This window comes from Myiozetetes cayanensis, unplaced genomic scaffold, assembly GCF_022539395.1.
Source record: "Myiozetetes cayanensis isolate MyiCay16 unplaced genomic scaffold, myiCay2020 scf34, whole genome shotgun sequence".
Taxonomy (NCBI): Eukaryota; Metazoa; Chordata; class Aves; order Passeriformes; family Tyrannidae; genus Myiozetetes; species Myiozetetes cayanensis.
In genome coordinates, this window is record NW_026087566.1 from 2,817,517 (window position 1) to 2,839,370 (window position 21,854).

General features: G+C 57.8%; 4 protein-coding genes across 15 annotated transcripts; 2 read left to right on the forward strand and 2 right to left on the reverse strand.

Annotated features, from left to right (window-relative positions):
• Positions 1–254: 254 nt before the first annotated feature.
• On the forward strand, positions 255–6,518 carry KLHL11 (kelch like family member 11). The gene is given in 4 exon segments (XM_050327445.1): positions 255–292; positions 376–467; positions 470–944; positions 1,179–6,518. Coding segments are annotated over 4 exon segments (2,199 nt in total). The 3' UTR covers positions 2,773–6,518.
• Positions 6,519–6,629: 111 nt separating this feature from the next.
• KLHL10 (kelch like family member 10) lies at positions 6,630–9,518 on the reverse strand. The gene is made up of 4 exons (XM_050327509.1): positions 9,000–9,518; positions 8,289–8,906; positions 7,703–7,852; positions 6,630–7,193 (listed from the first exon to the last, which is right to left on the reverse strand). The coding sequence occupies exons 1-4, from the start codon at positions 9,507–9,509 to the stop codon at positions 6,822–6,824; spliced, it is 1,650 nt and encodes a 549-aa protein (XP_050183466.1). The 5' UTR covers positions 9,510–9,518; the 3' UTR covers positions 6,630–6,821.
• Positions 9,519–11,080: 1,562 nt separating this feature from the next.
• NT5C3B (5'-nucleotidase, cytosolic IIIB) lies at positions 11,081–21,854 on the forward strand. 12 transcript variants are annotated; one of them, XR_007630261.1, is made up of 15 exons: positions 11,081–11,225; positions 11,347–11,444; positions 11,837–11,906; positions 12,177–12,223; positions 12,644–12,729; positions 12,902–12,991; positions 13,899–14,061; positions 14,174–14,374; positions 14,616–15,379; positions 16,034–16,097; positions 16,841–17,647; positions 18,558–18,834; positions 18,942–19,036; positions 19,357–19,445; positions 21,573–21,854. XR_007630261.1 is itself a non-coding variant. In XM_050327540.1 (9 exons), the coding sequence occupies exons 3-9, from the start codon at positions 11,855–11,857 to the stop codon at positions 14,724–14,726; spliced, it is 750 nt and encodes a 249-aa protein (XP_050183497.1). In that variant the 5' UTR covers positions 11,081–11,225; positions 11,347–11,444; positions 11,837–11,854; the 3' UTR covers positions 14,727–15,641. The 12 variants fall into 12 exon arrangements, 1 of the variants encoding a protein (XP_050183497.1); XR_007630258.1 differs by lacking the exon at positions 16,034–16,097 and having other exon boundaries at positions 16,841–17,390; positions 17,588–17,647; XR_007630260.1 differs by lacking the exon at positions 16,034–16,097 and having other exon boundaries at positions 16,818–17,647.
• Positions 15,920–21,230, reverse strand: FKBP10 (FKBP prolyl isomerase 10). The gene is made up of 10 exons (XM_050327507.1): positions 20,990–21,230; positions 19,666–19,811; positions 19,222–19,411; positions 18,922–19,067; positions 18,618–18,807; positions 18,261–18,406; positions 17,938–18,127; positions 17,476–17,618; positions 17,163–17,326; positions 15,920–17,022 (listed from the first exon to the last, which is right to left on the reverse strand). The coding sequence occupies exons 1-10, from the start codon at positions 21,205–21,207 to the stop codon at positions 16,837–16,839; spliced, it is 1,719 nt and encodes a 572-aa protein (XP_050183464.1). The 5' UTR covers positions 21,208–21,230; the 3' UTR covers positions 15,920–16,836.

A 21,854-nucleotide genomic window follows, 5' to 3' on the forward strand; every position in this document is an offset into this window, starting at 1 on the left:
GAAGGAAAGAGACTAGTTATAATTGGTACAGCATTATACGTGAGTTAGGGAACTGCACTGTGTGAAAAGGAAGCATGAAATAATCAACTGCAGCTCACTTCATTCTAATTAACAGCTTAGTTGGATTCTGAAATCCTTATTCCTCAGCTGAAGCCTCTTCCCCGCAGCCTGCCTGGGAGAGCAAGAGTAAGGAGGCAAAAATGATCCGATGTGGCCTGATGTGGAACCAGGTGCATGTCTGATCCGGGTAGGGGATGCACCGGGGAGCTCCCAGGGCGGAGAAGCACCGGGGGCGAGCTGGAGGGCACGGCGGGCTCGGGGCGGGGGTCCCTGAGGGTCCCTGAGGGTTCCTGGGGGTCCCTGAGGGTCCCTGAGGGTTCCTGGGGGTCCCTGGCGGTCCCGTCGCCCTCACGGCGCCGCCGCCATTTCCCTGCAGCGGCGCCCCCTCCCCGCCAGGGGGCAGCGCCGCGCCCGCCTGCCCGGTCGGACAAGATGGCGGCGGCCCCGCAGCCGCATCCCGGCCCCGGGCCGGGCCCGCCGGCGGCCGAGGCGGAGCGCGGGGGCCCGCGCGGCGGCGGGGCGGACGGGGAGGCCGAGGCGGAGGAGTTCGGGTGCCCGGCGCACTGCTCCGACCTGGCGTGGCGGCAGAACGAGCAGCGCCGCCAGGGCCTGTACTGCGACATCACGCTGGCGTTCGGCGGCGCGGGCGCGGCCCGCGAGTACCGGGCGCACCGGTCCGTCCTGGCCGCCGCCACCGAGTACTTCACGCCGCTGCTCTCGGGGGGCTTCGCGGAGTCGCGCTCGGGCCGCGTGGAGCTGCAGAAGTGGAGCTCGGAGGGCGGCCCCGACCCCGAGACGGTGGAGGCCGTTGTCGGTTTCATGTACACGGGCACCATCCGCGTGAGCCCCGGCAACGTCCACGAGGTGCTGGAGATGGCGGACAGGTGAGGGGGCCGGGGCTGGAGTGGGGGAGCGGCGGGTGAGGGGGTCGGGACCGGGTGTGCCGAGTCCCAGCATCAGTGGGTCACAGACCGGTTTGGATTGGAAAGGACCTTAAAGCCCATCCAGTCCCCGCTCCCAGGGACACCTCCCACTAGACCAGGTTGCTCCAAGCGCTGTCCAGCCTGGTCTTGAACACTCAACACTTGCAGGGATGTTCCTGTTCGTTTGTCCTGCAGGTTTCTGCTGACACGGTTAAAGGACTTCTGTGGAGAGTTTCTGAAGAAGAAACTGAACCTCTCTAATTGCGTGGCAGTTCACAGCTTGGCGCACATGTATTCCCTGAACCAGCTGGCCCTCAAAGCGCAGGATATGATCAGGAGAAACTTCCACAAAGTCATCCAGGATGAGGAGTTCTACACTCTGCCGTTTCACCTCGTCCGGGACTGGTTCTCGGACTCAGAGATCACGGTGGACTCTGAAGAGATCCTCTTTGAGACTGTTTTAAAGTGGGTTCAGAAAAATCCCGAGGAAAGAGAGAGGTACTTTGAAGATCTCTTTAAGCTGCTGAGGTTGTCTCAGATGAAACCCACGTACCTGACTCGCCACGTCAAATCCGAGCGGCTGGTGTCGAGCAACGAGGCCTGCGTGAAGTTGGTGTCCGAGGCCGTGGAGAGCCATGCCCTGCGCTCCGAGAACCTGCAGTCCGGGAACCTGCAGCATTCCGCCTGTCCCGCCGCGCTGCTGCCGCGCTTCGGCCAGAACATGGACGTCATCATCGTCATCGGCGGCGTGTCCGAGGGCGGCGACTACCTGAGCGAGTGCGTGGGCTACTTCATCGACGAGGACAGGTGGGTCAACCTGCCGCACATCCACAACCACCTGGACGGGCACGCCGTGGCCGTGACGGAGTCCTACGTGTACGTGGCTGGCTCCATGGAGCCGGGGTTTGCCAAGACTGTGGAGAGGTACAATCCCAACAGGAACATCTGGGAGCAGGTCTCGAATCTGATCACCAGGAAGCATTCCTTTGGCCTGACCGAGGTGAAGGGCAACTTGTACAGTATCGGCGGGCACGGCAACTTCAGTCCAGGCTTTAAAGATGTGGCCGTTTATAATCCCGAGCAGGACAAGTGGCAGAACCTGGAGTCGGCCCCAAAGATCCTGCGGGATGTCAAAGCTGTCTCCGTGGAGGACCGGTTTGTGTACGTGGCCGCCCGCACCCCGGTCGACAGCGACAGCGAGGACGGGCTGAGGGCCGTTATTACCAGATATGACACTGAAACCAGGCAGTGGCAGGACGTGGAGTCCCTGCCCCTCATCGACAACTACTGCTCCTTCCAGATGTCCGTCGCCAACACCAACTTCTACCACACGGCCTCGTGCTGCCCCAAGAGTTACCCCATCGACAACGAGGAGGCCAAGGGAAAGATCTCTGGCAGGGCCTCGGATGAAATCCTGGAATCCTTGCCCCCCGAGGTCCTGAGCATTGAAGGAGCGGCCATTTGTTACTACAAGGACGACGTGTTCATCATCGGGGGGTGGAAGAACAGCGACGACATCGACAAGCAGTACAGGAAGGAGGCCTATCGCTACTGCGCCGAGCGCAAGCGCTGGATGCTCCTGCCCCCGATGCCGCAGCCCCGCTGCAGAGCCACCGCCTGCCACGTGAGGATCCCCTTCAGGTGCCTGCAGGGAACACAGAGGTACCCCATGCCACAGAACCTGATGTGGCAAAAGGATAGGATAAGGCAGATGCAGGAAAGGCAGATGCAGGAGATACACCGACACCTGACCTTGCGGAGAATGCCGCGCTCCCAGATCGAGTGCTAGTGTCTGCAACACCACTCCTGATGATGGGCCTAGGAAGTAAACCCTTTTGTTAGGCTTGGTATGTCTTTATAAGACATGAGGGCGTTGATTGGATTTGATGCATAAAACCAGCATCTTTTGTGTACTGAAAAGTCAGAAGCTCAGAAGTTGAGGGCGGGTGGGAATTGAGACGCTCTGTGAATCCAGCAGTATTCCTTAATGGTGCCCAGGGGAAAGCTGTAGCCTGTATCGGGCTGTGAAATGTCTCTGGGTGCATTAAGCCTGTTACTTCTCTCTTCAGATCTTTGGTTCCAAGGGTTTCTGTAGAGTTAGTCTCTAACAGTTCTACTTTGAAAATCAAAGATCTGTCTCTTAATAATTTAGTGGTTACATTTGTGTGTGCTTGAAAGCACCTATTTTATTTGCACTTATCTCCTGACATTCCTTTGATTCTCTCCTCAGTGACTAAATTTCACAGGATTGGTGTTGGTGTACTTGGCTTTCCCGAGCTGGAGGCAGGTGCAATAGTTCTGTATGAAACAAAAGCACAATCTTTCTTTATGAAATTACTTCAGGATGTTTCTATGTGTGTTAAATATTTTGTATCTGTGCGTTGTAGAGAGGCTGCCCGGTTTGTTTATAAGTGGATGATTGCTAGGACACAAGATGCTGAAAGAGAGAACTTGAGGCAGGGGATTTTATTTCAGGTGTATCTGCAGGTCTGAGTCTGTGTTTGACAGCTTTGTTAGAAACTCGGGTCAGCAGCCTGAGACAAGGAGTGACGAGTGTAGAACCACCCACCCACACTGACTGTTCACTTCTGTCAGGGTGGAGCAGTGAGAATGGGATTATTCCATGGGAACAGAGTGAAACCTGAGCTATGCATAGGTCCTTTCTCAAACGTTGCACATGTTTTAATTCTAGTGAAAAGTGATGGAAGAGCCCCTGCTGTTCCCAGCCTGTCTCTGACAATCAGAACCCTTTGCCTTCCACGTGCTATCCCAAGCAATTCCCAGCAGCCCTGCTGCAAGCTCCCTCCCCTGGCAGGGAGAGATGGGTTTTCAAAGTCTTCAAATACCTGAATTTCCCCACTTGCTTGGGGTGTGAGATTTAAGCTCGTGTAAACACCTTTTGGCATTCTGAGGTGATTTTACATCCAACTGCCCTGGTTGACTCTGGGTTTGTTCCCACTGTACTCCCAGGGAATAGAATGTGGAGTATTCCCTTTCATCTGTCCCACTGAGCACTCCTTCTGCCCAATCCGAGGAGCTCCAGGACCCTTTAGTTTACCAGCGGTTTCAGTGCATCCTTCCTACCTCCTTTTCTCTCCATCCTTCCCTTCTTTTGAATGTTCCAGGTTTTCCCAGCAGTGTAACTCAGGATCTTAGGGAAGGGAATGGGAGGAGTAATCTCAGTGTTCTGAAATCTGTGTAGGCAAACCCTGTTGGAGAATCTGTTACTGTTCCTGGTTCCTTGATGTTTGCTGGTGGTTTTGGTGTGGGCGTCTCCACTGCAAAGACCTTGTAACCATTCTGGGGTTTGTTTTGTTTTTAGTTGGTTTGCTTTCTGAGCTGCTCCTTCTCCTTTTCCAGTTCATCAGGCAGCCCAGATCGTATCTGAAACTTGGGGTAAGTCCTTCCACCACTCAGTGTGTAAAGGTTTCTCTCATGTGTATGTTCCTTAACACATCACTTTGCGGTTCACGGGCCACTTTGGTATCAATAACTTGCCTGTTCATGAGAGAGTCTTGCAGCCTTGGTTTAAAAAACCCACCAAACCTGAGAAACTGAACAGTTTGTCTCAGTTGACCCCTCTGTGGTAACTGTGTTGTATTTTCTTTTTCTGTTGGGTTGTTGGGGCAGGTGAAGTTTATGCTGCTGGCCTCATGCAAGAGGAAATAGGTGAGTTTAAGGTGGTGTTTGCAGGTGACTGTTCCCAAACAGCTCCTGCAGGCCTGTAAGGCAGGGGTTGATCTGTGGAATTCAGCCCACGGATTCTTGCAGGTCTGGAGTAGGTTCAGAATTGCTGCCCCTGCAGGAGGTTTGTGATAGGGTGTGCAAATGCCTCACAGCTCTAGTGCTCAATCCATCAATGTAACAGCAAGTTGTGGGAGCTGGTTTTAAGATAGTTTCCCAGACTTTGCACTAAAGCAACTGAGAGGAGTTCACATCCTCTACCCCGCCGACCTGGCTGGAGGGATTTAACAAGCAGCTGGAGGGTGGTAGTAGGTCACACCACCACAGCTCTATCCAAGCCCTCCCGTAGCCTGTCATGGAATACAGAGAATTTGTAGGGAGAAACACCGAGATGATTATTTCAGTCGGAATAGCAACTAAATATTTAATGCATGGCAGTGATGCAACAAAAGAGGCAAGGACAGACCTTGCAGTCTTGCTTTCTCTAAACAAAATTGATATTGCACTTTCCCAGGAGGACTTTGGGCTGGCAGACAAGCTGTGTTGTTTACTGAAAGCACTCCCCTCAGAGGCAGTGTCAGCCCAGCCCGTCCCTGGACAGGTAACCTGCGTGTGCCAGCCGCATGCCGCGTGTGCTCCGCGTGCATGGCACTGGGGTGCCCTGGCAGCAGCATGGGCTGCTCTAACCTTTGCTCTGCCAGTTCTGGGGTGGTTTTTAAGCATTGGTGCTTTTTTGGCCTTGACTTTCAGTGGACTGATGGCGTTGATGTGGTTTGTGGCTGACGGGCTGAACAATCCACTGCATCACACGAGGTGTTGGGAGGATTGCATTCACAGCTCGGGCTGTAATTTAGCCCATGAACCTGTGAATCCGTAACAATTCCTTGAGGCCCTTGACTGCCACAGCTTGCTGGGTGTTTATCAGATGATCCCATAAACAGAAGCCTGGGGGTTCTTTCTGTGTGTTTGTAGTGGCTGGTCAGCTGTCAGCAGGGTGGCAGCGTGTGTGAACGAGGAGGCTGACTGCTGGCCTCGCTATACTGGCGGTCACCAGAGTGACTCCCAGGGGCCATACGTGTACAGAATGTTTTATAACTACCTGGATACTCTGCTAGTAGCCTGGGGGTGTCCGTGTCTTGAGTGCCTCCCTTGCACATAGTAGAGGCCACTGCAGAGCTGAAGCAAACAGCTTACACGTGCTGTGAACAGATGTGCCGAGCATTCCACTCCACTACTGCAATGGCGTTTTATCCCATTACAGGAAATGTCAAAATCCAAACTCTTGGCTGAGGTCATGTGTTGTGGAATAGCCTGGTGGCTGCTGACAAACCAAGTCCTCGGGAATGACAACTTTTTAGGTTGTTCTTAACACAGCCTGGTAAGAGGATGTTGTAACGTCCCCAGCGGGTTTTGAAAAGCAAGCGTAAAGTAGGTGGTTTGTGGCTTGGGTTCATTTTCAGCTCTGTCCACCTTAGGTACAAACCTTCTCTGCTGTTTGACAGTCCTGGGTGGAGTCTGATAAAACAGGTGCTCCTGAGGATCTAACTCTGTTACTAATATGAATGTATAGTGTGGAACTAACAAGCTGTTTGAAGACCATTAATAAGCAGATCCTCCTCGTGGGTCTGTGTCACTGTGGGTCACGGCAGCTCTGCTCTCCTGGGACATTAACGGAGGGGCAACAGATTTCTGGGGAGCAGCACTCCTGTCCTTACCTGTGAGGTAAAGTAGTGTGTGTGATAGGCCCTTTGAAACAAATCCTGCTTGTCATGTTCTTGACCTTAAATACACTGTACTAAAGTTTATTGTAAGAGGTGAATTAATGAAAATAAACCTTTTATTTCTCTAGCATTCTGTTGTACTTCTGATTTTTTAAGTTGCTGTACAGGCTGTGGTCGATAACACATGTTTTGTGGTGCCATAGAGCGAAAGCTTTAAATCCTAATGATTCTTTTGGCCTGTAGCAGTTGTTTCTATTTTAGAACAAGAGAACATGCTCCCCTTCCCACACTGGAGATTTTTATTAGCTAAAAGAGAACTATTTACACAGGCATCCATTGGTGGGGATGCTCAGAAGACTTTATTAGCTAAGCAGGACTATTTACAGGAGCATCCAGTGATGGTTGATCACGAGACTTAGCTAAGGGGAACTATTTACAACGGCGAGCTCCGAGTCGAAGTGCTGAACAAGATGTCCATGGAGGTGTTGTGCCGGTAGTAGTGCTGCCTGGCGATGTATTCCATGACGTTGGAGAGCCCTGGCACCACGCAGCAGCTGACGGCGCTGCGGGTGATGCCCATGCTGTGGGCGTCGTACCACTCGTTGGTGTCCTCCTCGTAGCACTCGGCAGCCACGGTGGTGCTGAACCCGTTAAAGCCCCCGACCACGAACAGCAGCCCGTCCATTACCTCGATGCCGAAGTTGCTGCGTGGGTTTAGCATGGAGGGCACGGCGTGCCAGGCGTTGGCGACGGGGTTATACGCTTCCACGCTCTGGAGCCGGCTGTTCCCATCAAACCCTCCGACCTGCGAATGCCAAAGGGACAGAGCTGAGAGGGGCCTTCCCTCAGCCAGGTCCTGTCACGCACCAGTGAGATGGGAGCTGCTCGTGCCTCCCTGGCGGTGGTCTGAGCATGGCGGAGAGCACGGGATTTCAGAACACGGCACTTGCTTATTGCAGTCTGTTCCCTCGGGAGCTTCCCAGGGCACTTTGTGCAACTGTCAGATTTGACAGTTCTCCAGGGGTTGGATGCAGTCCATGGAGAAGATAAACAATGAAAGAACAGGCCCGAGCCCTGCTCTGTGCTGCTGATGCTGTTGGCAGTGGCAGAAAATAAGTTGTTTGCTGCAGCTGCTTAAACATTGCCCGCATCTTTTTCTTACCAAAAAGCGTGTGATGGGTGATAACGTTCTTGGCAAGTCCGTCACCTGTTCTGGCTCTGACTTCCCCAAACCTCACATAAACACATGGCCAGCCTGGTGTGGGAGCTGCAGCCTCGCAAAGGCCTGCACGGCTGGGTGGTGTTGGCCCTTACCGCGTACACCTGGTTCCCGTACGCCATCACCCCAACCCCGCTCCTCCTGCTGCTCATCGGGGCGATCAGGGACCACTGGTTTGTGGCAGGGTCGAACACTTCAGCTGAGCTCAGGCACTGATCGCCGTCAAACCCACCACAGATGTACACCTGGGGACAGGAGAGAGAGGAAAGTGTGAGGGGGACAGTTAGACCATTGGTGAGACAATCTGTTGGAGAGAAAATGAATGGTGTGGCTGGATTTTTGGGGTGTCTTTGTTTTAGGAGGGAAATGAGAACGTCATCCTGGCTTTGGAGTAGCAGCACTGCAGGGAGTTGAAGCCAGCAGGATTTAGACCCTTAATTCCCCAAGCTGCATGAAGCAGACAGGCCTGGTATTGCACCTCTGGCCAGGAAAAGGGCTGCCGGGCACCGGGTGGGCTGCTGGGAGGCAGCAGCTCCAGAAGAGTCTTCACACTCCTGGTCACATCTCTGCCACACCAGGTAGGTGCTGTTTTATATCTGTACGTCCAGGATTTAATGCACTGTTTACAAATTCAGTGAAGGTTGATGTGAACTATCTTCACCCTCTCCCGGTCCCGTTTACCTTTCCGTTCAGCGTGGTCGCGTTGGCGTCGCTCCTCTGCTCGTGCATGGGGGCGATCAGGGTCCACTGGTTGGTGTCCGGGTCGTAGCGCTCCGCCGTGTTGAGCCGTATGTACCCGTCAAACCCTCCCATGGCGTAGATGAAGTTGTCCACCACGGTGACGCTGACGTAGCAGCGCCGCGAGTGCATGGGTGCCACCTGCTGCCACGTCTTCTGGAGCGGGTCGAACCGCTTGACGATGTTGAAGTAGTCTGTGCCGTCGAACCCGCCGATGACGTAGACGTGGCCTTTCAAATACGCCGAGCCGTGGTAGGCGACGGGGCTCTCTTGCTCCCAGGGGATGTTCAGCCACTTGTCGGTGCGGCCGTCGTAGGTCTCGATGGCGCTGGTGGCGCCGCCCCCGCTCCAGCCCCCGATGGCGAAGAGGATGGCGTAGGGCAGGCGCGGCCGGGTGAGTGGGTTGGCGTTGGCCGAGGAGCTCTGGCCGTACGAGTTCAGGTCGTAGATTTCCGACAGGGCACTGATGATGAGGTCTTTGCACTCGGCGTTGTCCTTCACGTACTCGTGAGCTTTGACGTTGTTCATGAAGTAGTCGGACTGTAGGAGTGCCAGTCGAACCTGGAACATGCAAGGAGGAGGTTAGAACGCTAACGCTGGTGTTTTCCCCCTTGGCAGCCTTTGGGGACAGCTCCAAAGCTGTGCTGCACCCACCTTGCCCAGCAAGCAGGCGATGTACTGCCTCCTGCTCTGCGGATCGTGAGCGATCCACCTCAGCACAGCCTCGAACACGGCTTCTTCTCGCTTCACGTTGAGCTCGTCCTTCTCGATGATGTGTGCCAGCTCCTCAGCAGAGAGGTCTAGGAACTCCTCAGACACCTGGGACACCTCCTCGAAGTGATGCAGGATGTACACGCAGGCGGCTGCGCGCAGGTCGGGGCAGTGGTAATAGTCGGTGAGTCTGCAGATGCCAATGCAGTTCTCAAAGCACAGCCTGGAACTGAGGAACTCGCAGCACAGGTTGACGATGCCCATGACGTTGAACTGGTCTGCTGCAGCCAGCAAACTCTCAACATTGTCCTCCGTGATCGGTACTGTCCCGGTGTAGGCGTAATTGATGATGAGACCCATCATTTCAGCTGAAACACCAGGGATTTGATAGACCATCTTGTCTGCGCTGTCCCAGTTGGTAAACAGAGTCCTGAAAACACGGCATTGCTGCATTAAATCCTGTCCCTGGGTCCCCTGTGTTTCCTGAACTCCCAGGGCACCAGTTTAGGCACTGGCAGGAGCCCTGCTGGGAGGCCCAGTGCTTTATTAATTAATGTTTTACTTGCTGGTTGTTTGAAAAAGGAGATACAGCCCTCTGGCTGGGGACAGGGAGCACCAGGGCGAGCTGCCCCCATGCTTCCACAGGAATCATAAAATCACAAAATGGCCTGGGTTGGAGGGGACCTTAAAGATTATCCTGTTCCAACCCCTTGCCATGGGTAGGGACACCTTCCACTAGCCCAGGTTGCTCCAAGCCCCATCCAACCTGGCCTTGGACACTTCCAGGGATGGGGCAGCCACAGCTTCTCTGGGCAACCTGTGCCAGGGCCTCACCACCCTCACAGGGAGGAATTTTTTCCAAATACCTGATATAAACCTCTGTCAGTGTGAGGCCATTACCCCTTGTCCTGTCACTCCAGGCCCTTGTAAATAAATCCTTGTGTTTCCAGTACTACCTGAAGTAGACACTGCAACAAGAGAGGATGAGCTTGTGAGCCTTGAATTCCACCCCATCCACGCTTATGATCACATCACAGAATCTCCCTTCCAGGCGGAGCTCGTTGGAGATGCTGCAATTCCTTTCGCTCATCTTCCTCTCCATGTTGGAGGATGACTGTCTGGTGGGTGCTGAGCTATCCCCCACGTTGGAGTCAGAGGCAGTGGACCTCGCTGACGCGCGTGGAGCACTCTGGTGTTGCCCGCAAACATCCAGCGCTGAAGCCACTCACTGGCTCTGGATTGTGCCCCGTGATGATGTCACAACCACAGGGGTGACCCAGGCCTAACATTCCCTGGTTGCCCCCAGCCTTCATTTCCCCTCAGCCCAGGTTATTCGGGACCCCTTGGTCTGCACCATGTTGATGGTTGCTCAGAGCAAAACCGTCTGCGTGATCCCCCCGCATAATAATAATAAATAATAATAAATAATAATAAATATTATTTTCCCAGAGTGTTAAAGTTCCCAAAGGTGGGTCACCGACTGCTGCTGAAGTGCCTTGTGCCACCTCACCCCGGAGGAAGCTCCTGTCAGTGCTGAAGTCACACACACACACTGTCCCTGACTTGTCACTCAAGTTGTGCCAGGGGAGGTTTAGGTTGGATATTGGGAAACTTTTTTCCCCAAAAGGGCTGTCCACCCCTGGCACAGCTGCCCAGGGCAGAAGTGGTGGCATCCTCATCCCTGTAGGGTTTTAAAGCCGTGTGGCTCTTGGGGACACGGCTTAGTGGTGGCTTTGGCAGTCCTGGGGGACGGTTCTCTGCGGGAATTTCCCGCACAGGGTTCCGCGACTCCGTATCCCCGGCTGCGGGCACGAACGGCCACGCCGGAGGCTTTTTTATTGGAATGTTTCCTTTCTGTTTCGCCTCCCCCGCTGGTTGCTGCAGAAACGAAACCGCCGGTCCCGCCCCGCGCTGCTGCGGGCGTCGGGCGGGGGCGCAGCCGGAGCGCTGGGGTCCCCCCCGGCCCAGAGCATCCCCGAGCACCTCCCGAGCACCTCCCGATCCCGAACACCCCCCGAGCCCCAACATCCCGCAAACATCCCCCAATCCCGAGCACCGCCGGCCCCCCCCGGCCCCGCGGCCGCGTTCCGGTCCCGCCCCCCCGGCCCCTCCCAGCGGCTGCGCGGCCCGGCCCGGCCCGGCGGCGGCGGAGCGGGAGCCGGAGCGATGGTGAGCGGGCACCGCGGCCCCGGAGCCCGGGCTGGGGCAGCGGCGGCCCCGGGGCTGGGCGGGGGGAAGGTCTCGGTGCCCCCAGGGCGGGCACCGAGCTGGGTCTCTGCTCCGCCCGCAGGTGCCCGAGCTGGAGAAAGCCACGGTCCGGATCCGGCAGCCCGAGCGTGTGCGGGGATCATCCGGTCCCTCCGGGAGCAAGGGGTGGACAAGCTGCAGGTACCGGCCCCGGCGGGGTGGGAGGTGCATCACTTATGCTCAGTCCATGTCTCAGCTGCCCCTTCCTCACCCTCCCACCCCCGGCTGCTCCCAGCCCCGCCAGGAAGCACCTGCGGTGTGCAGGTGGAGGGGGAGAAGCCCCGGAGGAGAGGGAGGACGGGGCTGGTGGCTGTCCCTGGACTATTGTTTTGGCTCCCCGTTATGAAGCTATAACCGTGCGCCAGTCCCCGAACCCCTCCTCCGCCCAGGCGGGAGGGAGCCATTCGCTGCTGATAATAGCTCCGGGGTGGGAGGGTGAGGACACTGTCTGCCCTTGTCGCTGCCAGTGTGCGCCCTGGCTGGGGCAGAGTGCGCTGGGGCACACACAGGTGTGGTTCCCTCCCCTCTTCCAGGTCGTTTCTGACTTTGACATGACGCTGAGCAGGTTTGGGTGCAACGGCAGGCGCTGCCCCACATCGTACAGTGAGTGGAAGCTGCTGTTTTTACTGTCACTAATCCTGTTTGGTTTCTGCGTTTGTGTTTTCCATCACTGTGGTTCCTGTCATCCTCTGTCCCCTCCTTTGCCAGACCTGACCTCTCCGTCCTGTCCTCCCTCATGCATCTCTGGGCCTCGCTGCCTGGCACCTGTTGGGACTCCTCGTTTTGGGAGGAGCCGGCACTGAGATGCAGGAGAGCTGTTGTTAGAAAGTCTTTTAATATCTCTGTGCCACTGTCGTTTTATTGTCCTTGCAGATATCCTCGATACCAGCCGTGTTGTCAGCGAGGACGGCAGGAAGAAGGTGGGTGCTGTGCGTAGGACACACTGTCACCTGTCTTTGAGAGGTCACACTGGCAGGCGTGGCAGCTCTCCTGGCTGTGCTGGCTGCCAGGCTGGAGGGGGAAGTGCCCAGGCTGAATTTCAGCCAGCAGAGACTGAGGAGAAGTTTAAAAGGGAAATTGAATTTGCATGTACAGCTGTGGGTGTTTCAACTCCATAAGAGGAGGAAGGAGGGTGTCTGGACCTGCAGTGTCTGGAGCGAGGTGAGGGTCAGCCAAGACCTCTAGGTGTGTTCAGAGGGAGGCTGCTCAGTGACACAGTTTGGTTGTGTTTAGGAAGTGTGATGCTTTGGAGGACTTCAGAAATGCTGGTTTTGTTGTTTACAGTCTGTTTAGACCTGATGTTCACTCTGTTCTTGTTTTCCCTCTGTATAACGCTCCAGCTGAAGGATCTGCTGCACTATTACTATCCCATTGAAATTGATCCCAACCGGACCCAGGAAGAGAAATGTCCCCTCATGATAGAGTGGTGAGTGCTGTGTGTGATGATCTTGACCTTGTCCTGACAGCCTCTCGTCCCCAAGGGCTGCAGGACACAAGGCTTGAGCTGTCCCAGGGCTTTTTGGCCATCCCAGGGGATTTAGTTGCATTTCTGACTGCCAAGGCCCTCTGCCCCAGAGCTCACTGCTGCCTTTCCCCAGGTGGACCAGGGCCCACGAGCTGCTGGTGGAGCAGAAGATCCGCAAAGATGACATAGCCCAGATCGTCAGGGAGTCGGAAGCGATGCTGAGGTACGGACGTCAGCCCTTCCCTCCTGCCTGTGTAGCCAGGTCTCTCTGCTGTCACCACACTCTGTGCTGCCTCCCTCTCTCCCTCCCTGGGGCTGAGCTCTAACCAAGTCAGAACCATGAGCTGCAGCCTGAGCTCACTCCCTGGCTGCAGGTTGCTCCCTTCCTGCTCAGAAACTGCTTCCCCCTCCCTTGAGCCTTGGTGAGGAGCAGCCAGGGGGCCGGCACTGGGCACGGCTCTCCATGTGCAGGGCGGGATGCGGGGGCAGCTCCTCGCTTTCAGCGGAGATTTGTTCTCTGCACTGGAACAGCTGGGCCTTATCCAGGCCCTTGGCTCACCAGCGCATTTCACCCACACAGCACAAAAACTTCGCGCTAGAATTTGCTGCTGTGGCCCTAAGGCTGGCTCAGGGAGCTGGGCTTTGACTGGGCTCCCAGGCTCAGGGAGGAGATGGCACGGTGTGTCTGGGTTTTCATGAGCCCGGGTTCCCCTTCTGCGTGGAATCGTGTGCTGGCAGACTGAGGCTGTCACAGGTTGGCCTGATCGCCCTCCCAACCAGTCTGACCTGTTGCACATCTCCCACGTGGTTCCTGGCAGTGCCCTGTGCCCCCGCTGAGCTGGGAGTGTGATCAGGAGGTACCGGGCAAAGGGCTGGAGTGCTCCATGTTTCCATGAGCACCTGCCTGACCATTGTGCCCAGAGCCCTCTGGGGTTCTGCACAGGGAAAGCCACAGGAGTGCTGGTGCCACGGAGAGCTCGTGCTGTTTGCAGAGCTCACCTGTGTGTTCCTGTTTGGGAAGTGCTGGGCTGAAACGGGAGCTGGGCTGAGCGCGCTGCCAGCCTGGAACACCGGGCACCGTGCTGGGAGCTGGTAACACAACCCCATTGCAATGGACACTCCCGCTCTAGGGACGGCTTCAAGGAATTCTTTGACCGGCTGCACAAGAACAATGTCCCCCTGTTCATCTTCTCTGCTGGCGTCGGCGACGTCCTCGAGGAGATTATCCGCCAGGCCAGCGTCTTCTACTCCAACGTCAACGTGGTGTCCAACTACATGGAATTTGATGATGATGTGAGTTTCTGCACCACGTTGGTGTGGTGAGGGGAGAGGTGTGGGCTGGGACACAATTAACAGCGCTGCTGGCAGGTTAAGAGCTGTCTGTCTGTCTGTCCTGTGTGCTCAGGGAGTCCTCACGCACTTCAAGGGACCCCTCATCCACACCTACAACAAGAACAACACCGTGCTGCAGGGCACGGAGTACTTCCAGCAGCTGAGCACGAGGCCGAACATCATCCTGCTCGGGGACTCCATGGGTGACCTGACGATGGCAGACGGCATTCCCAGAGTGGAGAACATCCTCAAGATTGGCTTTCTCAATGACAAGGTGGGTGTGAGGAGCAGCGTTGTGTTTCCCTGCCGGCCTTCCCCCGGTGCCAAGCTTTGGGGCAGCAGGGAGGGGCAGTGATGTGGAGGGGGGGAGTACTGAGCTCCTGCTGCTCCTGGGGCATTGTCAGCGTGGTTATTGATCCCCTTTCCAGTACAGAGGGCTGTGGGTGCGCTATCTCCACCCTCAGCTGTTGGTGTTCACAGTCTTCTCCCCCTCCCCACCCTGTCCTGTGCTGTAGGTGGAGGAGAGGAGGGGGAAGTACCTGGAAGCCTATGACATCGTGCTGGAGAGCGACGAGACGCTGGACGTGGCCAACGGGATTCTCCGGTACATCCTTACTGAGATGTGAGCTGGGAAGAGGTGTCCCAGCTCCGGCCCCGCAGCAGGCACTGGGCAGGGAACATCCTCCCTGGGACAGAGCTGGAGGGATCTGCTGGTACTGGCTGGGCTCTGTCCTGACCTCTCTAATGCCCTCGGCCCTGGAGCGGGAGAGATGAGATGGAGGAATCTTCTCCATTCCCTTTACCCCAACTGCCTGGCTCTGCTGCATCCCTCTTGGACTGACTTCATCCCAATTGGACTTCATTCTACTAGGAATTCATACTCTCTACCTCCCAAGGCCACAACAAACCGTGTTGCAGGAAGAGACGTTCTGCACCTGCTTCAGCAGCTGAGTGTGGAGTGGAGATGGTTTGCTGTGGGCTGAGGACAGACCCGGCTTAGATGAAGTTTTAGAGTCACTGTGTTCCTCACTAGGAAAACAAATCTCTCTCCTGCCCTGTTTTCCTGTTTCTGAGCCCCAGTGACTCCACTGGGCTGGTGTGGCCCTGCCAGGCATCACATTGCCCAGCCCCACATCCCCCATGGAATCCTGCAGCTCCCCGGCCCTGGGTCCCACCCCATCCCTCTTGCACCGGTACAACTCTTACTGTGGACAAAAAGCTTCTCAAGCTGTCCCTGAAGGCCCCAGGACTCGGCTGCTGCTGCTGCCCAAACCCAGAAGTAAGTGTGTCTGCCAGGGATGGGATTGGGGTTTGGGTAGGGTGGGAGAGGAGAGGCCAGCGGCAGCATTTTGGGTTTTAAGGAACGTTTTAGCTGTCTGTGTTTCTGTCCTGAACTTCTGGGCTGATCCTAGACTGATCCTGGGCTCTCAGAGCAGCAACAGGAAAAACCCTTGTTGTTTCTGCCTCCCCTCTGGTTGTGTGGGACTTTGGGAAGTGCCCACTCTGTTCTCCAAGTTGGAATAAAGATGTTATTGGCTAAAGCTGGGCCACAGGTGGTTTGTACCTGGCACCAAGGGGCTGGAGCTGCTCTGCTCCCCAGCTCCAGGTCCCTCCATCCCACCAGAGCCCCCCAGCACTCCCTGGGCACTGGAGCTGAAGCTCCACTAGCTTTTTCTGGAGAGGATTTTGGTTTCTCCTGCTGGACCCAGCAGGTGCTGGAGCCTGGAATCCCCCCTGGGCACTGCCAAGGCTGGTCCCTGCACCGCTGCCCCAGCATGCAGGAATGTTTCATGGCAAAGTAACCCGACACAGGCAGACTCCTTGGGAACCAGGAGGAATTATTTATTTGGTGGAAGGTAGATTCACCGTTTGAGGGGGTTGCTCTGCCCCCTGCACTGCTGGGTTCCTGCATTTCTTCTGTCCCTGTCTGCAGGACAGACTGTGAAGAGGTTTTGAGAGCCCTGCTGGTCCCAGATGGAGAACCTGAGCACCCCGAGGTCATGACCTGCATTTAGGCATTGAAACAAAATTGGGCTGATTTGTCTCAGTCACTGAGAACTGAGGGGTGGGGAGGATGTGGAGGAGGATGCTGCTGCTCCCTGAGGGCCTGAAGGAAGAGGGGATCTGTTTCCCTTCTCCCAGCTCGTGAGGGGTTTGCCAGGTCTCATCCCTGCAGTTTGGGGGGGGCCCAGACTTTTGGAATGGCAGATGCCTGTGGGGTATTGGGGTTTCACCCTGGGAACCTGAGCCCCCTCCAGCTTCTTGTCCCAGGGAGGAGGCAGCGAGGACAGAGCAGGGACTGGGACAAAAGTCTTCTCTAATTCTTCTCTCTACAGAATTTAAAGTGTGTGTATTGAAAAGCCCCACCCCCAAACCCTAAACTACGAAATGCTGGGGTGGAGGTGAGGGGAAGCCCCCCCACATCCCTCTTGCCCCCCAAGGCAGCGCAGGTGGGCAGGGGGGCTGGAGTGGGACCTGCAGTCACTGGCAGAGGATGAAGGGGTTCGGGGAGGGGACACCTTCTTGCCTGGGTTTATTAGCTGGGGGTTAAGTTTTCCTGCCCAGGAGGAACACATCAAAATACCCTCCCTTAAATAGAAAGGGGGAAAATCAAAATCTGCCCCTCCTGCAGGGCTGGGGAGGGGCAGGGACAGATTCCCGGGGCAGCCAGGATGGGAGACCAGCCATGGCATGGCCAGGATGAGTCCTGTCTCCAGGAACAGCATGGTCTGCTCCTCAGAGCTCCTCGTGAATCTTCTCCTGGTCCTCGTCCGACTTCAGCTTCAGCTCCTCGGGCGTGATCTTCCCGTCCTGGTTGCGGTCCTGGTTCTGGAACATGTCTGCGATGACTTTCTCGGGGTCAGAGCTGGGCATGAGGCGGCCTTTGCCCTCCGCCACCTGGGTCTTGATGAAGGTGGAGAACTGGAGAAGGGAGAGGGGAGAGAAGCTGCTTGGCTCCGCACAGCTGGCACCAGGCAGGGCAGGGAGACCACAGCCCGTGCCAAGGACAGCAGGGACCAGAGCACCAGCCTGGGGTCCCTCGGCACCCTGGGCCCGCTCACCTCGTCAGCAGGGATCCCCCCATCCTTGTTGAGGTCCATCTGCTCGTAGAGGTTGGCCGGTGGCTCCCCGTGCCAGATGAAGAGGTAACCCTCGGGAACCCCCTCCTCCATGGAGATCAGCTCCACCTCGAAGCGCAGCACGGCGCTGCCGGGCACCCCCCGCGCTGGAAACACAGCGAGGGCTCCAGGACACCGCGGGGAGCACGGCAAAGCCCCAGCCCCAGCAGGGTGAGGAGGGACAGGGCCCTGAGGGGGCTCAGCAAGGCTGAACCCCCCCAGTTTGTGTGGCCCTCATCGGTCGCCACTCCCCTACCTCCGCTCTCCCCGTGGCCCAGGTGGGGGGGGATGATCAGCACCCGCCTCTCCCCCACACACATGTCCAGGAGGCCACTGTTCAGCCCCTCGATCACTTTGTTGGCCCCCAGGGTTACTTCCTGGGGTTTCTCGTAGTCGTGGCTGCAGGAGGCACAGAGAAGACAGCGCAGGTGAGAAAGCCCCTTGGGTCCAGTAGGGAACCCCGAAATCCCAACCCCTCCGTCCCGCTGTGCCCCAGAATCCCACATCCTCCATCCTGGCATGCCATGGCATTCCCTACTCTCCATGTCACCCCCACGTCCACCCCACTGTGCCCCCAAACCTTGCACCCTCCTCCCTGTCGCCCCACCCCGCTGCCCCATGGCCGATGCTCCGGTGCTGCCCGGTGCCCGCCTACCCCCAGCTCAGCGCCAGCCAGGACTAGAGCCCTGGGAAGGACAGGCGAGCTCGGGGCACGCACGAGGAGAAGAGCTGGGTGCCGTCCAGCAGGGAGCAGTTGTAGTGGTAGCGCACGAAGTCCCGGTCGCGGGTGGTGACGTTGCAGCCCTCGGGCCGGAACACGGTCTCGATCTCCACGGGGTCTGCAGGGTTGTGGAAGTCCACGACGTGGACATCAAAGATGAGCACGGCTGAGCCGGGAATTTTGTCCCCTGGAAGAGGAGGATGAGGAGAGCTGCTGAGAGAGCTGCTGAGAGAGCTGCAAGCCTGGGAAAGTCTGTCCCTGCTTCTTCCCGTGTCCTGGGATGTGCCTGTCCCTCGGAGCCTAGGGCTCTGCACATTTACCTGCACCGTTCTCCCCGTAGGCCAGGTGTGGGGGGACGACCACCCTCCGCTGCTCTCCCACGCAGACCCCCTGCAGGCCCTGATCCATGCCGGGGATGATGTAGCCCTTCCCGATGTAGGTGTTGTAGGTTTGATTGCGGGAGTAGCTGCAGCAAGAGAAGCCCCCGGTGCCATCAGACCCCCCCTCAACCCCTGCACCCCAACCCACACCCCTTCTCCCAGCCTTCTTCCTAGGGATGCAGCAAACAGGTGTTACCCTTTTTAGCCTATTTCTCGCCTCCCTCTCCTCCCCGCCAGTTCTCCAGGCTCTCCTTGCGGCCGTGGGGCAGGAGGGGACATCGGGGGCTCTCCCCACACCTGGAGTCGAAGAGCGTCCCGTCCATGAGCGTCCCGTTGTAGTGGTACCGCACGAAGTCCCCGGTCACAGCCCGGCGCTTGCAGGGCTCCGGCACCTCCAGGTGCTCCAGGAAGACGCCGTCCTTGGGGTTGTGGAAGTCCACCAGCAGCACGCTGAACACCAGCGATGCCTGCGGTGGGATCACGGTCCCTGGGGAGGGGACAGGGCTCAGCCCAGGTGAGGGGAGAGTCCTGCTGCACCACAGGGCCTCTGGGCAGGGCTGGGAGGGAAGGGGCCGGTGTGATGGGGTGGGGCCTTGCTTACCATAGCCCTTCTCCCCATAGGCCAGGAACGGGGGGATGATGATGCTCCTCTTCTCCCCAGCGCACATGCCCAGCAGCCCCTGGTCCATGCCCTTGATCAACCACCCAGTGCCCACGTAGGTGTCGTAGGTGCTGCCCTTGCTATAGCTGGTGGGGGAAAATGAGGGTGGGGACGGCTCCAGGGCCACACCAGCACCCCAAGCTGGAGTGGTGCCATGCCAGAGGCTGGTTTGGGGGCCATGGAGCTGCACCAGCAGAGCAGGGAGTGCCCTGAGGCCAGGGGCATCACAGTGCCCCATACCTGGAGTCGAAGGGGGTCCCGTCCAGCAGGGTGCCGTTGTAGTGGTACCGCACGAAGTCCGAGTTCTCCACCGTGCGGTTGCAGCGCTCGGGTTTGGACACGGTGGTGACCTGCAGCTTGTCGTTCTTGTTCCAGATGTCCAGCATGACCACGTCAAAGTACAGGGTGGCGTCTGGGGGGATCAGCCCCGCTACAGAGGCGGCAGCAAGGACAGAGCACTTCAGGTGAGACCAGCACCAAGCCCAGGCTCTGTCCCTTGAAGCCCTCCCGAGCCCAGGGGAGGCTCAGGGCTGCTGGAGACCCGTGCCAGCCCCTGAGAAAGCAGCAGAGCCCAGGCTGGGGGCAGGACCCCTCATTCCCAGGGAAGCACCACTTGCCCTGGCCATGCTGACACCAGCCCCGGGGGGGTTGCCCCCTCCATCCCCCCGTGCCGTGGCCCCTTACCCACGCCGATGCTGCCGTAGCCCAGGTGGGGCGGCACGATGAGGTGACGCCGCTCGTTCACGCACATGCCCTGCAGCCCCCGGTCCATGCCCGTGATCAGCCGCCCGACGCCCACCACGCCGGCCACTGTGGCCCCTCGGTCATAGCTGGGGCGAAGGGACAGGTCCATCAGAGGTGCAAAAAAGGATGAAGCTCCCACAGCTGGGGGACAGGGCTGCCGCCTCCCCGAGGTGCAGGTAGCCCACCACAGCCCCTGAGTCCCTGTGCTGCAGGCAGAGCCCAGAGCTCAAAAACCACAGATCCTGACGGGCTCAGTCCTGCACTGTTGGGGGCAGCTGCCACCTGCAGCACTGCTCAGGGCTCCAGCCTGACCCTGCACCCCCAGAACCCACCAACCGCCTCCCCAGGTCTCACCCACAGAGCTGGGCTGGAGGCCGGCAGCTCCCAGGCTTCCTGCTGCTTCCAAGTCCTTTTGCATAGGGCACATTGGAGCTTTGTGCAGCAAGGAGGAAAGACAACGTGCCGGCCTCATTTTAAACTGCAAATTTGTTTTTATTTTTAGACCTTGGAAAACTCCAAAAAGTAACCGGGGGCATCTCAGATAAATCGAAGTCCTTCATCCCCTCGCTTCTGTGTCCCCGGTTCTCCCCCTGCTCACTGTGCTGCAAACCAGGGGCTGCCCCAAGCTCAGTTCCCAGCCAGGGTGGGCAGAGCAGGAGCGATGCAGGGCCGAGGGACACTGAGTGGAGCGAGGCCTCTGGGGTAATGAAGGGTTTCGCCGCTGCCACGTCTCAAAGTGCTCTAAGCGTTTTCCTGCCTGTGCAGCACAAGCAGACACATGTTCTTGAGTGCAGAATGCCCCACTTGGGGCCAAATCCTGCCGGTACCTGGGACAGGCTCCCCCAGGGCACTGTGGAGCTGAGGGTGTGCAGGGCTCCCCGAGGGGCTGGGGGGAGCTGGGGGACCCGGCAGGGCAGCCCAGGCAGGGGCTGGGGAAGGGGCTGCAGCCTGGTTTGGGGGTTTGCTTGAGGCCAGGCCAGGCCCCCCCAGGCTGACACGTGTACAGGGCTGCCCGGGTCCGTGTGCTCGCCCCAGCACCCACCAAAAGCCCTTCTTGGGGTCAAAGCTGTGGGACTGGACGCTGTCTGGAGCGGGCATCTGCCTGCCCTGGCCTGGCTGCCCCTGCCCCTGGGCTGGGGGACTCATGCGGGGTCCCCGCAGCTGCCTGCCCGCCCCGGGATGCGGGCTGGGGGCTGGGGGAGACATGCAGGGTCCCGCCGCAGCTGCCCCCCGCATGCAGCCGGCACAGAGCCGCGGGCGATACCTGGAGTCAAACTTTTTGCCATCTTTAAAGGTCCCATTGTAGTGGTAGCGAACGAAATCCCCCATCTGCGCCTCCCGCAGGCAGATTTTGGGGATGTAGTATCTGTCTATCACCACGTCTTCCAGGGGGCCGGGGTTGCCCAGCGCCGGGGCCCCCAGGATGCCCAGGAGGAGGAGGAGGAGGAGGAGGAGGCAGCGGCTGCCCGGGGCCATGGCCATGGTGCTGGGGCTGCGGCGGCGGAAGGGCCCGGCGGGGGGAAGGCGGAGAAGGGGGGTCCGGGACGCCCCTTCCCTTCGCTTTCCCTCCCTTCCCTTCCCCTGCGCCCGCCCAGCCCGGCCCTCTTGGAATTTCTGTAGACGTGTCCGGGCCCCGCCGCGCTCCCCCCGCAGAGCCGGGAACAGACACGGCGGCAGAGAACGATCCACGGCGGGAGGGGTTATTTTGGTCCCCTCTTTTGTTTTTCCTCTTATTTTTTTTCTGTGTTTGTTTATTTTGTTGTGTTTCTCCCCCCCCTCCTATTTTTACCCTTTTCTTCTCTCTTTTTAACTTTCTCTCTTTTCTTTTTTTTTTTCTTCCTGGGCAGTTCCTCCTCCCAAGGAAAAGCTGACTGAGCCTTTGGGGGAGCGTCTGTGCGGCTGCAGGCCCGGCCCCAATTCCAAGTGCTGCCGGGCCTCCTTCTCTTCCTCCTCCTCCTCTTCTTCCTCTTCCTTCTCCTGCCACCGCCAGGTCATCACACCCAGCCCAGGATGCTGCTGCTCAGTCCCAGCAGTTTGGGAGAGTAAATGGAAGGAATTAAGTGCTTTAATAACGTGCCTGCTGCTGGCAGAGCCTTTACTGAACGGCAGTAATTAAAAATGGGAAACTC

Excerpts from the sequence above, each read along its gene's own strand:
- KLHL10 (XM_050327509.1), bottom strand. The coding sequence starts at position 9,509 with ATGCAGCAATGCCGTGTTTTCAGGACTCTGTTTACCAACTGGGACAGC. Across the intron at positions 8,907-8,999 it reads TCGCCTGCTTGCTGGGCAAG|GTTCGACTGGCACTCCTACA; the intron begins GTGGGTGCAGCA and ends TGCATGTTCCAG. Across the intron at positions 7,194-7,702 it reads ACGGGAACCAGGTGTACGCG|GTCGGAGGGTTTGATGGGAA; the intron begins GTAAGGGCCAAC and ends TGGCATTCGCAG.
- NT5C3B (XM_050327540.1), top strand. The coding sequence starts at position 11,855 with ATGACGCTGAGCAGGTTTGGGTGCAACGGCAGGCGCTGCCCCACATCG. Across the intron at positions 12,730-12,901 it reads TGTCCCCTCATGATAGAGTG|GTGGACCAGGGCCCACGAGC; the intron begins GTGAGTGCTGTG and ends GCCTTTCCCCAG. Across the intron at positions 12,992-13,898 it reads GAGTCGGAAGCGATGCTGAG|GGACGGCTTCAAGGAATTCT; the intron begins GTACGGACGTCA and ends CTCCCGCTCTAG.
- FKBP10 (XM_050327507.1), bottom strand. The coding sequence starts at position 21,207 with ATGGCCATGGCCCCGGGCAGCCGCTGCCTCCTCCTCCTCCTCCTCCTC. Across the intron at positions 17,619-17,937 it reads GGCACCCAGCTCTTCTCCTC|CCACGACTACGAGAAACCCC; the intron begins GTGCGTGCCCCG and ends TGCCTCCTGCAG. Across the intron at positions 17,023-17,162 it reads GGGGGATCCCTGCTGACGAG|TTCTCCACCTTCATCAAGAC; the intron begins GTGAGCGGGCCC and ends TCCCTTCTCCAG.